Raw genomic sequence first — 15,532 nt, 5'->3', positions numbered from 1 at the left:
TGAAGCAGGTACTCCAATATTCCCTTCATTAACATCCCTTCTGCTGAAGAGACTCAAGAAGTGTCAGCTCCTGCTCTGTTTGTTTTCTGATGCTGCTTCCTATAGGCAAGTTACTGTAATTCTGCTGAAATTTGTAGTGGCTGGGAAGCTGGTGACTTACTGAAGTCTTAAAATTTTTATCTTGTTCTACAGTCCACCACACTGTCACGTCAGACGGTGAACTCATACACTAAAGAAAGTGAAAGAATTCTTTGAGTTTTCAAAATTAATTTGTAAATTAGAGTTCTTGCCTCAACCTGTAAGAATTGGTAGGAGTAGGTCAAGTCCAGGAAAAATAGGGTCACTTAGTTCTTGGGAAAGATTTGGTATTCTATACAAGTGTGAGAAGAAAGACACATGTGAATGATGTACTATGAGATGCCTCTCCCAGTGCTTGTTGCAGCACTCCCATAGACCAGAAACTAGGCTCCTTGAGCCAAACAGGAAGAATAATTTTATCTTGTTATGGCTGAGAGTAAACTGTGATGAGCCAAAAGGAATTGAACAGAAGGTAAAAGATTAATATTTTAGAAGAGCCAGAACACCTGAATTGTGCGTAATGGAAAACTTGAAACTAAGCTGCTAAGCTTGTGTTCTAAGCGGGTTTATACGAATTTATGATGTTTTTGGTGTGCTGAAGCTTTGAGAGAGAGGTATCCTTTAGAGCCTCCCTCAACTCATCTTTTAAAGGGGAGTCTTTAAGAAGAACCTTCTTCTTGGTTAATGTAGATATTTGCTGTCTAAAATAAGCCAGGAAGTAATTTATTCAGTATTTATTGTGCCGAAAATTCAGTGCTGCTCTGAATCAAGAGTGGACTGCCAAAGAATTCATTCATGAGTGTGTGTGTGTGTTTATGAATAGAGAGCTTCTCTCCTGAGATTAGGATCTCTGGACACTGAGGATGGCTTTATAGTGAATTTGAACACAGATTTATATCTTGAATTTGAATTCAGACATGGATACATTTTGTACGTTTCTATACCTCCAGTTCTTTCGTCAGTTATTGACGTTAACTAGATTTTGGGGATATTCCTGAATGCTTCACTACCTCCAGAGCAAAGGATGTTTCACATCTTTCATTAATGCTAACTTGCATTTGTACAGTAATGTCACTTGGGAGTCCTCAGTTAGGAGCTTTAGAAACATTAATGAGCTTGGCTGTAAAATGCCCTTACGTAAATATAATTAACCTTATACTGCATGATGGCAAGTCTTATGCACAGAGCAACTCTCTAATTGGAATAGGAAGAGAATCTAGCCTGGCTGACACCTGTGGTTTAACTGCAGAGCCATCTTTTTGCTATGATGTAGAGAATTTATATCATGACTTATCTCCAGCTCTTGCTGTATACTGGCAGAAGGCAGTGAAAGAGGAGGTTAATGGATGCCTTGCTTTTATGAGACAGGAGAAAAAAATGGGGCCTTGGGAGGGACATCTGTCTTGTTCCATGTGCACTTAAAGGGTTTTGATTGAGGCATGAAAGCTTGCGTTGTTCCATACTTTGTCTTTTTGTTGCTTATCCAGGCAGTGATGTGCTGCCAACAATTCAATAAAGGAATTTCTCAAAATATATCCTATTAACCGATTTTAAAACTCATGTATGTGGTATGTGGGTACTCACAGAAGGGAAGGGAAAGAGAATTGAGGAGTCTGTTCTTCTTTTCCCCCTTAAATCCAGAAATAGTATCTAGTGAGAGAGACAGTGACACTGAAGAAGCAGATTTATATGAACTGTACTTGCCAGGTATACATTATGGGGCGGGGACGGGGGAGAAAAAAAAAAGAGCCCGAGTTTGTTAATATTCAAAGTGTGATTTTCAACTATGTATTTTGAACTGGGATGGGGAAAAAAAGAAATTCTCTAAGAGCTTTGGAAACCTCTGTTTTATGAGTATTTTTCCTTAAATGCTTGATATATCCTGGATGCATTTACTCAAGTTTGTGTATGTGTGAACTTCAGAGGAGAAAGACATAATTTGGTACTGTGACCGGAGGTCAAAGTAAATGAGATGGTAAGATTACCTCCAAAGCCCACTTTTCAGTTTGGTATAATAGTTTAAATGATTTCTACACTCTCCAATCTATGAGGCAAAAGAAAGAAATGCTATAGAACTGACTCAAAGTCAGTAGTCTCTGGATATATGAATTATCTGGACTTCTTTCTGCCCACTACTTTATGTATATGTATTGAACTCTGCAAATAAATGAGGATTTATTAGTCAAATATTGTGGGCATGTGTCTAGTGAGGTACTGAGCCTGTGGATTGACCCAGATGTACAAATTTGTGCAGTATAAACAATACTCTGATAAGTCCTGGACACAAAAAAGGTTCCCAGCCTGGCCCAGAATTTGGCATAGCACTGTCTTTGCCCTTCATCTCCACTGGCTGAGTGACCAAAGGGACAATTCCATAATTAAATATCAAGTTCTAGTTTGTTATCCTGTTCTTGCTTTGATTTAAGGAAAAGAGAGCAGCAGAGTGACTTGAGGAACTTGTCCAAGCACAACGTGATGTTCTGCTTGAGGTTATCAGTGTTGCAGTATCACTACGTACTTCTGTGGGCTTTTACCTGTATAGCATCAAGTAGTGTTGCAGGCTTCCCAAATAAGGAACAGTAAAATGTTTGAAATTCAGGGAAATATTTCCACTTTCATTGCTTCTGGAGACATTTCACTGTTGAAAAATCCTACTTTGGCAGACAAAGTAAGCAAGTGCTGAAACTGGAAATCTTTTCTACATTAGGAGATCCTAGACTGTTGCTTAAGCCAGTTCTTATTTTGCCTTAATTTGTCTATGTCTTGTGTTAGGTAAAATAAAGTATGTTCCTATTTTGTACCCGTGTAATACACTGACAACTAAGAAGTGTCCCTGCTGAGGCAAACAGTAAATCAATGGAGCTCAAGAACAGACAATATGTACATTTGGGAGTTTAGTTCTGAGAGAGTTCATGCTGAGAAATGGATTTTTGCCCAGGAAATGTGCCAGCATGGGTAAGGAAACCAGGCGGTGGTGCTGGACCCTCAGGATCAAGAGGGTGCTTAACAAGCCCAACTGGTACCGTTATGAGTGTCCACCCAGGGCAGCTCTGGGAGAGGTCTCTGACATGGCTGTTTACACTGGGATTCTGCTTTTCACAGGTAATACATCAATATAAATGTCAACAGTAGCTTCCTGTTTTCTGCAACAAAGCAAGCTGTGTGAATGAACAGGAAGGAGAGCTGCTGCCTCCCCAGCAGGCTCTGGTGGTCCGTACCAGACAGAAGTTTTGCAGGTTGCAGTTTGAGCAGCTGACCATCCCTGTAGTACTTGGACTGTTGTGTAGGACACACGATAAAATAGCAGTACTACTGAAAAGCCTACATTTATATAGAAACAACCTCATTCTGCATTTGTCCATAGTATATGCAATTCCTAAAATGAATATTAATCTCTCTTCTCTCTCTGTCCTATGGTTAGTGTGGTACTCCACAAATACAGAATTTGTAAATGTTTGATTACTTCCAGCTTGTTATTCAGTTCCTTTGCATTTTACTATAAGAAAACATGACCTAAATACAGGCTTTGTAAGATCTTCATCCCCATTTATTAAAAAGCATTATCATTCCATTTACTGACTATTATCTATTTCTCTCTGAGTGCATAGGTGAGGGGGTATGGTTTGTATTTATATCTTTCTAAAAGAATCTCATGTCTCTTTGGTAAGTGAGTATTTGATTATTTTGGAATGCTTGTATTTAAGAACTAGTTATTCAAAAGCTCATGAACAAAGTGTCTAATCAACTTTTGAGGAAGCTTGAGAGCAGTAGCTTTCAGGAAATGTCCGCAGTCAGTAGGAGGCTTTTTATTGCTCTGTTTGCTCTGTGCTGTTCACATTAATAGGACTTGTGGGTATGGGCATGGATCACCTGAAAGTCTCTGTAATCGCAGAAACCATTTAGTTACTGCTTTTGTGCCCACGTCATGATGGATGTTTTTTGGATGTCCCAAACACAGAAACACACAAATCCTTTCCTGTTTTGCAGTTGGCTGAAATGCCTCTTTCAAGCCCCACCCTCTCACAGCTTCAGGGGATCTGACAGCAATAGAAATGTGCAGCACTGGCTGTGGAAATTCATATTTGGAGCTGCAAATCTTTATTTCGCAGAAGATCGGGAGGTTATGATTGCAGTTGAGATAAGTCAACTCATCAACTTCTTAACTGCTGTCAGGTTGCCATGGAAGTGAGTGGCACTTCCTAGTGACGCTGTCAGCAATGGCAATTGATTAATGATGGTCCATCCCTGATTTCAGGTATATGAACTGGATGGACTAAGATGAGGTTAGGTTTATAAGTGTATTCTGCTCTGAAAGGAGAGCTTTTAACATCTGTCTGCTTAGCAGTTCCCAGCATGGTAGATGATGAAGTTGGTTTCAGGATAATTTGAGGGGTTAGGGCAGAATCTTGTGCTAGTTCACCGCAAATATAAATAACTGGTTTAGCAAAAATTACGTGAAATTTGAGGAAATTATTGTTTAGTGAATTCAAGTGTATTGGATTCCCCAAGTGGACATACGTGGGTTAGCAGAACACTGAAGAACAAATGTCTGTTTGCCTGCACACTGGAAATGTAGGGAGATGTCCTGGCAGCCAGCCTAAGTTCTTGTGTTTTAACAGTAGTATGAGATGATTTAAGTCCAGGATTTCAGCTATAGCCTTCTGAGAGCACTGCTCATTCGATATAGTGAATCAGTAAATTAGAAAGGCTCAGTGTGTGACTAACATGATAGGGGCACTTTCAGCAATTTTACTTGTTCCTAATAAAATAGAGTGGCTAGATGAGCATTCCTGTTCTTGAGGTATTAAAGTTGCTCGACCTAAGAGTATGTAAAATAAAGATGAACTCTTAGATTATCTTCTTAGCCACAGTAGAATGGGTAATAATTCTCTATAAAACAAACAGGTGGCTTGATAATTGGTCTAAAAAATGTTGCCATATGACATGTCTTTTCCCCTCCCAAATACAAATCACAGTTCTTCAACTTTGTCTTTAACTGAAATGCTTAACAGCTGAACTAAAGCAAGCCTAAGCGGAAAAAGAACCACAGGATGATCTCAAGTCCTTTTCTTGATGTGCCTCACAAAGATGCTCTGTGGTTACTGTGGTGATAAGGGTAGGCATGAGAACTGAAACTGAACAGGTGAGAGACTGGTTCTTGCAAACTTTTTGCAGGGGGAAGGAAGCAACGCATTGGATGATTGCTAACAATGATTTGGGAGGGCTCTTTTTAGACATATGTTGCAATTTTGTGACACGCATTGGTGAACAAAAGGAGGAAAGGGAAGTTGTTAGGAATTGCATGAAGTACAATAGATGACATCACACCATTGCAAATTCATGCAGAAGTAATAGTCAAGAAACTGAAATAAAAGTTTTGAAGAGGTGCTTCAACAGGGCTGACCCAGCTTTCTCTGAAGTCAATAAAGATCATTCAGTTAATTTGAGAAGAGCTGGGTCAAGTCTGGTTGAACTCCATTTCTTTTCCCAGATAATGAAGGGCTGAGATGAGGCTTCCTAACAGGGGGAAGAAAAAATGTTAAATGGGCCATCAGAAGAATGAAAACATGAGGTGTTTAAAAGCTTTTAAGAAAGTCAATGAAAGTGAGTGGTAATGATCCCAATTTTCCAGAGAGATGATAAATAGTCTAGGATCCCAAGGGACTCCTTCCTATGCTGCATGCTGGCTTTTCTGGAGAAAGGTCAACAAAAATACTTGATACACTAGTGCTGTGTTATTTTACAAAGGCAAGCAAATGTATTTTTTACCTGAAGTAAAATATAAATATCTTGCACACATCTAAGCTGTCTCTCTTGTACCCTGAGGTAAAACTGAGCAAGGATTATGGTTTACTCTTTCTTTTCCATATGGATGGAAAATCATACACATTATTGACATTGCTAGTGACGGGATGAATTTATCCCATTAGTTTTAATGCAGACAAGGTTAGAGCTGAGCCAAAGTACTGTGGATTAGAGTGACAGAAGCAATAAACTTGTTCACAGAGCAGCAAAGATGTAGTGAATTAAATGCCTCTCTTAATCCATCTGCAACCCAGAGGTACTTCTGGATGAGGAGGGGTCAGCTAATGAGCTTTAGCTGATGACACTTTTGTTTTTTTCTGTCTTCAGATATCTCAGCTTATGACAGAGACTAGTCGAGAGGGCCTGACTGAAGCAGCATTGAACCGCTACAATGCAGATAAACCCTCCTTGTACAGCTTTCCTCCTTCCCAGAGCACGTATGTTGCCAGTGAAGTATCCACAGGCACCTCGGTGGCAGCATCATTTTTTGCCAGGTAAGAGAGATTTCTCAGATTTTCCTTCTCTGGAAACATAATTTCTTTCAAAGGAGATGATCGACTCGATGATCCCAGAGGTCTCTTCCAACCTGATTGATTCTGTGATTCTGTGAGATGATTCTGTAGTGAAGAAGTGGGGTTGACAGACTACAGCACACATGTTGAAACGTGGCTATAGATACAGATCTATCACAAATTTGCTGAATTACCATGAAAATGTTGTTTAATCCACCTGTATGCATTTGTCTGTAAGATGGGGATGATACTTCTGCCCTCTTCTGTAAAATATCTCTTTAACTCTTGATTTGGGTTAAAATGTGATTGTGCTCTTGGAATAATACCTGATTTAGTGATTTTTTTAGAGGGGTGTATACCTGAATGAGAAGGGCCCATCCAAGTAATTTTCTGAGATAGGCAATTATTTGTAGAGCTAACTGGAGGTGGATAGTTTTGTTTGGCAGGCAACCTTCAGGCTTCTTTATTGGATTTTACTTCCATCTAGGGAAATTATAAAGATTTCCACTTTTGGACTGAAAAGTTAAAGTTTCTGATTTCAGTTTCTGTCCCTGTCATGCTGTTGAATTGACCTGAGCCTCGGAACACCTTTTCTGTTGAATATTCAGCCAATGTTTCAGAAAATCTTGATGACATAAAGTTTCATTAAAAAATCTTATGGCTATCTTTATTAATTTGTTAGTAGAAATGGTTTGTTAAATGGGCATAAGAGTTAATAAGTGAAATATACATTATCAATCAACAACAGAAATATTTTTCCATGCAGAAATATGCTCTTTGCAGAACATAATCTTTTTAGCCCGCTTGAATCTTTATGTAACTGAAGAAGTTGAAATAATCTTTGTATTTTAATGCTTTTTGATAATTAGAAGATTGACTTGGGAAGACTTGTGGAAGTAATGAAATAACAAGAGAATAAGCTAATTTTACAGCATTTCCAATCCAGTAAGAGATCTGAATTTCAAAACATGCAGTGAACTTTTGAGTGAACACCTCAGGCATATTCAGATTAACTTCCTACCCCTTAGAGAGCTAACAGTAATTCCACATGATTCTATTTTATTTTAAAGGTAAATTGAAAACTTGCGAAGTTGTTGGACTCTCTAAATCCGGAAAGAAGATTTTCCTCACAAACATGAGGACTGCATATGTTCAATCAGTGTGACACAATAAGTGAATCATGTAAAAGGATTAAGAGTAGCATTTTAGAAGACGGAGTGAATATTGTTTGGGGCAGCTCTGCCATTTTTTCTTTACAAATGTGATGCTGCAATAACAAATGTGAATGATGTCAGTGGTCTTGATTTGCCGCCCTTTTGTGTTTAACTGCAGACAGTTTAAATTAAAATTGCTGAATGTACTCATATGGTAATATCTAACCGGAGTGCAGATTGGGATTAGCACATATTTTAGCATGAATTGATTTATGAAGATGGTTTAACTCATTTGTTCTTCATTGTTTCACTGTTTTATGCTGAGAGAATTCATTTGCTCTTAATATACTCTGCTGAAATGCAGGAAACTAATTAAATATACTCAAAATCCCTAGTGTAAATCACAGCATTTTAAGTAGAACTCAGTTTCTAGCTGATGGTGTGAGTTCTTGGGTATGCTTGGCCCAGCAGAGGTCTCATGTTTAGGCTGTTTATTTTTAAACTGTACTTAGTAAGACCAAAATGCCTGGTTTAGTTTGGGGTATTGGATAATTAGATTAATATAATTTACATAAGTCAGTGTTGTTCTGGACTTCATCTACTGACAGTTCAAGCAGCAAGTGCAAATCAGTTGTTCGCTGCTTTACCTTTTAACAAGAAAATCCACGACTTGTTTTCAAAATGTGGATCTCATTAATTTTTGTTTGGCATCTTACGCGTCTATTTGCATTTTTGTAAAGTTAGGGTAAGAAGCCTGTGTAGTATAAAATACGAAGTAGAAGTCAGTGGTTGTCAAACTCATTAATGTGGTGCTCTGTTTACAATATGAAAGGCATTTGTATCAGCATTATGAATTCTAAATTTTCACTTTTTCTGATTGTAAGTGGCACGTGGAGTAGTGACTACCAGCTATGCCTGGTTTTTTTGAACGTGTGTCACATACGATGTTTTCATGGGCAGTAGGTAAGACATTATTATACAGCCAGGGAAATTTGCTAATGTGTAGCTGTAGTCAGAAGTAGAAGAGTAGAAAATATTCTTCTGAAATTTGAATGATGTCCCACAGTATTTCACTCTAAGTTCCCTAACAAGCAAAGCAAACCTCAGATGAGGCTCAGATATAAAAGTCATCCATCATCAGGAAAAAACTCAATTAACTAAAATGCTATAGTATGGAAGAAATGTCAAGGCATCCATGGGAACTTTTGATTGTAATTACTCGAGAGACATCAGGAGTGGAATACTGGGAACTTGTAATTTTTCTGTTCTCAGTCACTACCAGTCCAACAGTGATACTCACTGACTGGCCTACAGCTGGCATCGAGCCATGGAGAAGTGTCTGAAGGTCACAGTGACTCTCAATCTTTTGAAAAGCCAGGGAACTTATCAGTTATCTCAGTACTTAACCGTCATGTTTCATGAGCTATAGCTGACAGACCTCCAAGCCAGCTAAAAGGGCTGCGACTTCTATGAATTGTCATTTGTTGGGATATTGCTGCAAGAGAATTTATGATATGTCAGGATTTCCATGGGACAGTGTATGAATGTTTTAAAGGAACAAACATTGAAAACTGTCCAAAGTGCTCTGCTGGTAGGCTTATGAGTATTAGATGATACAGGTATGAAAAATGATTTTCTAATGGTGGTTCTGATATGGAAACTGAATTCAATTGATTGCACTTTTAATGACAAGCACCAAATTTGCCTTTCTGCTAAGGGCTATTTTGTCTCAGATATCCTCCAATCCATGCTAATTTAGCATCATCTTGCTTCTTACTAATACACATTTGTGATGAAAATAATTCATTTAGTGAATGTGAAAGAATGGTAGGATTCTGTACACAAAAAGAATAATTTGCAGAGCATCTTAGGATTTTTACATGAGTTAACTTTTGCCTCCAGTTTGGATCTTTGTCATAAGAAGCACTGCATTTTTGGGCCATCACAGTCTAAGGCGTACTAGTCTCTTGCCTTGTGTCCTCCAAGCACAATGTAGGAGCATGCCACCACCAGTTAAGGGAGAAGTATATGCCAGTGCTGATGCTGCCAAAGAACTGAGGGAAGGACCTTCTGACATTTGTCTCCCTGGTGTCTCTGTGAAGCTCTAGCAAGTCAAGTGGCATGGTACTGAACGTTGTTCCTATCTATGCTGGTTTCTACATCGAGAAAATTCCTGGGACTCTAACTTCAGCTTTGGCCTGACTATACCATAAATAAACCTGCCCTTCTGAAAAAACTTCTCTGTTGTGACCGGGCTGTAGAGTTTCAATAGTCTCTCAAAGGATGATAGCACAGTGCAGGAACTAGAAGTCAAAACTGGACCAGAGCCTTTCAGTTGTCCTTACAATGCTTACAGGTTTGTGGGATCTTGGTACTGTTCCTTGTTTTCCCTGTCTTAGCAAGCTTGCTTTCTCAGAGAGGAAAAAACTTTTATTGCTTCAGGACAAAGGAGAAACATAAAAGCCCATTTCTCTTTCGACTTTCAAAAAAAGGTAAAAATTTTTGAGGAGGAGGTATTTTTAAATGGTAGTCTTGAAAATTGTTTCCTGTTGCTGGTCAGGAAGTCTAACAGTGTATCTTGAACAAAAGCCCGCCTCAGTCTGAAATCAGATATAGTCGTATTTGAGCCTAATGGGAATATAGATAATCTTGAAAGTAGCCTGAAAAGTCTGTTCTAGGGATCATTTTCCATGTCTTTGTACAGTTTAAACACTAGGCAGGGCCACACAATGCTACTGTTGTAGATGTAGCAAGGCATGTTTTTCAAATGAAATACAGAAATGTCTAGATTTTAAAAAAATTTATTGAGACAAAAAAGGAATAGAAAACCTTAGCTTCATGTATAACTGACATGTAGCTACTCAGCATGGGATAAGCTCTAATTACAGTTACCTCCATTCTTGGAAAAACTGCTAGTGACCCTTTCTGCACTCATTCCTCATCCTTGTGTGGTTTGGCAGCTGGAGGAAGATGAGATGAGGCAGTGTCTTACAGCAAAGGGATCTTGTGAATGTTGTGTACAACATGCTGTTGAGTGCTCCACAGATTTCCCTTCCACTCCTGAGAATCCTTTTTGAGTATTTTTAAAAATTCTGGTACATATTGCGTGAACTACAAGGCTTATATGAGGACACTATCTCTGGGACACTCTTGTTAACGCTGCTGTGCTGTTTTGATGACTTAGCACTCCAAAGACCCCAGAACCTTGAATCTCATGCCTTGTTGTTTTTCACATGCACGTGCTAAACTATCAGCTTATTACAGAACTTTTGATGTTTGCTGGTTTTCCTTATAGGTACAATATTATGTGGCTTTAGTTGAAATTTAAATTAAGGAGCTAGTCTGCGCAATCTTTGTGCTTATGGGGAAAATTTTTAAAGCCCAAAGGCTTAGAATCCAGAAACACCAGGGCTTTTCTTTAAAGACTGTGTATTGTTTTAAATTAATCATACCATTTTAAGGTCCTGGCTTGAATTTTTCAGAGGTCTGGGGGAAGTTCAGAAAAATGAACTTTTACTGGCATTGCAACAGAGCGTTTCTTAGAACATGTGCAGCAAAACCATGTAAGAAACAGAGACAGCAGCTAGTAGAGAAGGAAATGGGTTGGAGTGGCTATTCCTGTACCACAGAGCCCAGCTTCGGCTTGGGAAGCTTCATGGGAGAAGCATTTGATGTGTGGCTGAAGCATTACACTAGCAGATGTGGAGCCAGGTCAGGAATCTCTTCTCGGTACTGCTGTAACTTGTGCTGGTGCACAGCAGGCTGTGTAGGCTCACCCAGGGTGTTGGTGCTGCTGAGGCCTGAGAGACCTTTTGGGAAAGAGCCTGTGAACATTGTCACAGAGTGAAAGCTGCTTGTCCCATGCTCTGTGCCTTTCAGAAGAAAGTTCTGCTGAAGTTTTGAATGTTTTAAGTGGTCTGAACTGCAGATGACTCAGATGACAGTGTTTCTTCATGCTGAAGAATGGTGGACCCAACTGCTCTTTTAAGCCATGCAGTGGTTCCCTGGTTTAGGCACTGCTTGAGAAGTCCTAGATGTCAAATAGTGCTAACCTTAATATCCCTAAGAGAAAATTATTTTCTGAGACTTTGGTGAAAACATATTTTGGTTTCTTGCTGTCTAAACTATGCAGAACCTAACAGGATTTTCTTTCATTAGCTGAACAAACTAAATTTAGTGGTTAAATTGTGGTCAGTCTCTCAGACATTTTGAAGAATTTCTGAAAACTCTGATCAGAATTTCTACTCTTTCCCCCTTATCCTCATCATATACTGCATAAGAAATATGTAAAAAGAAGAATGTTAAGATTAAAGATCTATAGGTTGTCTTTCAGTAGGAATGCTGGCAGCAACTTTTAAAACATCTGTAAATCATTTTCACAAATATTTCTACCTTCAAAGCCTGTCTTAGGGCTGACTAGTAGGGGAGATTTCAATTACAATGATCTCAGTCAACCTGAAAGACCACGAAACAAATATTTAAAATTGGCACCTAAGTTTAAGTGCACAACTTCAGGAACTGATTTTTCATACGTGCTCATGATTCACCAGAAATATAAGAGATCTGTGTTCATAGTCACTGCTTTTCTGTGCTCCCCGTTGCTGTGAGTCCTAACTAACGGGCTGTTTCTACCTCCTGTTAGTTCATGTGTATAAAGTAAATGCCAATCCAAAGGGAATCTTGACTCTCCTGAAGCCAAAGCAAGCTAGCAGTTGGGGCATAAAGAATACTCTTTTTCTATGGTTCAATGTAAACAAAATAAAAATGTTCCTGCAGGAAAGACTATGTGAGCTACATGCAAGAATAAGCAATGCCTAGTAGTGGAGGCAATGATCTGATATGCAGAAAAAAAAATAGGACGTAAGTGCCACATCTGGATGAGCGAAAGCAAAGGTATTTGAATGATCTCTAATTTTGCATGGTAGTTCTATCTTGGGTCTCAAACGATTTTCAGTGATGGTTTGTTTGTGGTGGTGGTTTTTTGTTCCCCCCCTCAGCTGACACATTCCCCATGGAACTCTTGTGTGAATCAGTTCATATCTTTTGGTTACAAAGAACTTTAGCAACAAGATTCCAGACTAGGTCCATTTCTAACAGGGAGTCTGTAAGGGTACGTGTCCAAAACCATGGTGTCTGCATCTTTGGATTCTTGCATGCTGCTGTTATTTAAACAAAAACTTAAGATGTATGCACTTCTAGACCTGGTTGGAAATCTAGTTGATATGTTTAATTTGGCATTGGGCTGTAAACAGAAAAAATTTGAACCTTCATGCCAATTAGATCCACTATATGTTAGTTGCAGATTAATAGATTTCATTCACAGCTTAAAATACAGATAATGGACCTTGATTTTTAAACAGGATTTTGGGAGTGATCCATGAAGCTATAAAAAGAAATAAGCTAAAATTACCTTTAGATTATCGTAGAATACTATACTTCCAGGGACGTGCCATCTGCTTAGCCTCAAAGCACTAACTGATAAAAATGATGTAAGTCCTCCTCATGTTCCTAGTATCAAAGTAATCTGCTTCAGATGTACAGAGGCATTTACCTTGAGTTAACAAATATAGTTTTCTGCACTAAGCATGTTTTAAAAATAATCATTTAGAGCAATTTAAAGTAAAAGATTACTATCCAGGAACAATTTATTGACCATTGAGCAGAGAAATTAAAATTCCAGTCCATGAAAGGTATGTTACATTGATGTTATGTCTGTACTGAAATATGCTACACCTGCTTCTCTGCACTACACAAGGTGAGTGTTTTCTGATCTGCACTTGCCCCACATATGGTATATTTTGTATTGATGATAATGGCAATCACTGAATAATGTTATTGAAATGGTCATCAAGATTTGGAGTTTTCTTGTGTAACTAGCCTTTCACAGTCTTGAGAAATCTTGATAGTTTTCTAAGTAAAACTCCCCTTTCCTCCCTTTTTCTTTGGAAAGTTTTGAGATATTATGTTCTTTCTCTGTGATGCAATCCTCAATTCCATTTTATGAATATCTGATCCTGTAAAGCAAAGGACACGTACCATGAAAGTTTTTCTGCTTGAGAGTTTATTCTAAAATGGATGTCTCGTCTCCTAAGTATAATTTATTATATTAATTGTTTCTAATATATATTGCCTGAAAACCAGAATCTTAAAGTGTTTCCGATTCCTGTAAGGATCTGTGGTGTTTATTTACAACTTTTTGTTTCTGTAAATGTGTGAATGCTTTGCATAATTTTTGTTTTTACTTTTTTATGTACACAAGTTTGTGAAGTTATGTCTAGAATTCATTTGCCCTATTAATTTTATATGATCAGTTATGTTCAATTTTTAAATTAAAAAAAATTATTTGGGAATACAATACATTTATATGTCCTTTTTCTTCACTTTTTCTACCTGCTATTTTCTCAAGTGGAACTCCACGAAAATTTATGGTAACCAGGGACTCCACTAGCTAGTAAGCAAACACTGTCCATCTCTCTCAGATCCTAGAGTCAATAGCTGATTATACTACAATGAAAAGGTCCAGTAATGCAAACACCTACTTGATCTCCTTCATGCAATGTATATGCTTTGTAGAAGCTCTAAGTGTTATGTAGCCTCTGTTGAGGCAAAAGGAGGTAACCAACACACTTCCTGTCTTCAGGAGTTAGCAATGGCCTTTGTCCGATGTTTCTGAGATGTTACCTTAGCTTAAAGTTTGCTTTCTCTGTTTGTACCTCACTGATTGCTGCTATTACAGATAAGAAGCTTTAGACCTGTAAATAACTGTGCTGGCCTCATTCTTGCTGCAACTCAAGTCTTAGATGTTGCATACCGATAAATGCTTTGCATTGCCAGGAACAGTACTGGATGCTGATGATATGGCACTGAGGCACTGATTATTTTAGTGGTTTGCTAAGGAAGGAGGCAATTTTTCATGTATTTGTATTCTTAATTCTGATAGGTGATTTCCAGCATTCAGTACAAAAGTACCTAGGTGTATGGAAGCTAAACTCATGCTGCTTTCCATACACTATGCTAAAACAGAGGCAACTTCTTTTCTTTTCTACTTCTTGCCACATCTTGTGATTTCAATAGCTCGCAAAGGAGGAGTCTGACTAAGGGTAGGTTTTAATTTCTAAGAGGCTTTTGGGGTGCCAGAGTACTTGCTATGTGAACACCTGTTCCGCACTGATTTAGGAAAACTTAAAAGGAATTGAGTCTATTTCCTTCCCTCAGCACTGCCTTTCCCTCCACCTGACATGTACATTGAGAAAAATTGCTAGCAGCATATGCAGTAGTTCCTCAGCACCTGCTACCAAAGACTCCTGGTGTTTCATCTTGCCTTTTACTCTTAGGGCAGTGGAAATAAACATGGACAGCATTAATCTTCTGACTTCTAGTATAGTTGTGACTGCCAACTATAGTATAGGCAACCTTATGTTGATTTACTGTTTTGCATATTTCTTGCTTCCCTTAAACCTTGACGTAAGAGTTCTGATTTATAGTGTCTCTATCTTGGCTTGTGGAGAGAGAAAGATGAATTGATGTAGTTGCACTGTCTATAGCAGAAAATTATATGCACCACCAGTTGTTTTTTCCTTCTGTTTTTAACACCATCAAACTAACCTTCACTCAAAGAGATCATAAATCCATAGTAACAAGACTTTTTCCTAAACACCTGGAAGTTCATAGTGGCAACCTTTTTATTCTGATTACTGCTTTCCTGTTACAAGAAGTACTGTTACAGTGCTGCCCCAGCGGCCTTGAAATTCCAGCTGTGATTTACCTTGTCTGTAGAGTTCTCCACTGACTGCTCAAAGAGTCAGTGTTTTCTTAACCTTGAGAGCAATCTATTCAATGACTGAATGGCTTTTCCTTACAATTACCAATGAATACAGACCACTTTAGTTTTCCTTGCTCATAGAATAAAAGCTCCAACAAGTAAATGGGTTGGAGTGTTGAAGCATTTCTTTATTGACAAATAATTTAACATTGGGTAGACAA

At 38.4% G+C, this 15,532-nt stretch overlaps 1 protein-coding gene across 1 annotated transcript in view; it reads left to right on the top strand.

Moving 5' to 3' along the window:
• KIF26B (kinesin family member 26B) overlaps nt 1–15,532 on the top strand; it is a 303,945-nt gene that overhangs the window by 115,232 nt on the left and 173,181 nt on the right. The window contains exon 4 of the mRNA XM_068400416.1: nt 6,211–6,377. Within this exon, the coding sequence (XP_068256517.1) occupies nt 6,211–6,377 (167 nt within the window). The remainder of the gene's footprint in view (nt 1–6,210; nt 6,378–15,532) is intronic.

The sequence above is a fragment of the Nyctibius grandis genome, chromosome 1, assembly GCF_013368605.1.
Source record: "Nyctibius grandis isolate bNycGra1 chromosome 1, bNycGra1.pri, whole genome shotgun sequence".
NCBI classification, from domain to species: Eukaryota; Metazoa; Chordata; class Aves; order Nyctibiiformes; family Nyctibiidae; genus Nyctibius; species Nyctibius grandis.
Note: the sequence above shows the minus strand (reverse complement) of the source record. Positions and strands in the feature narration are given on the sequence as shown.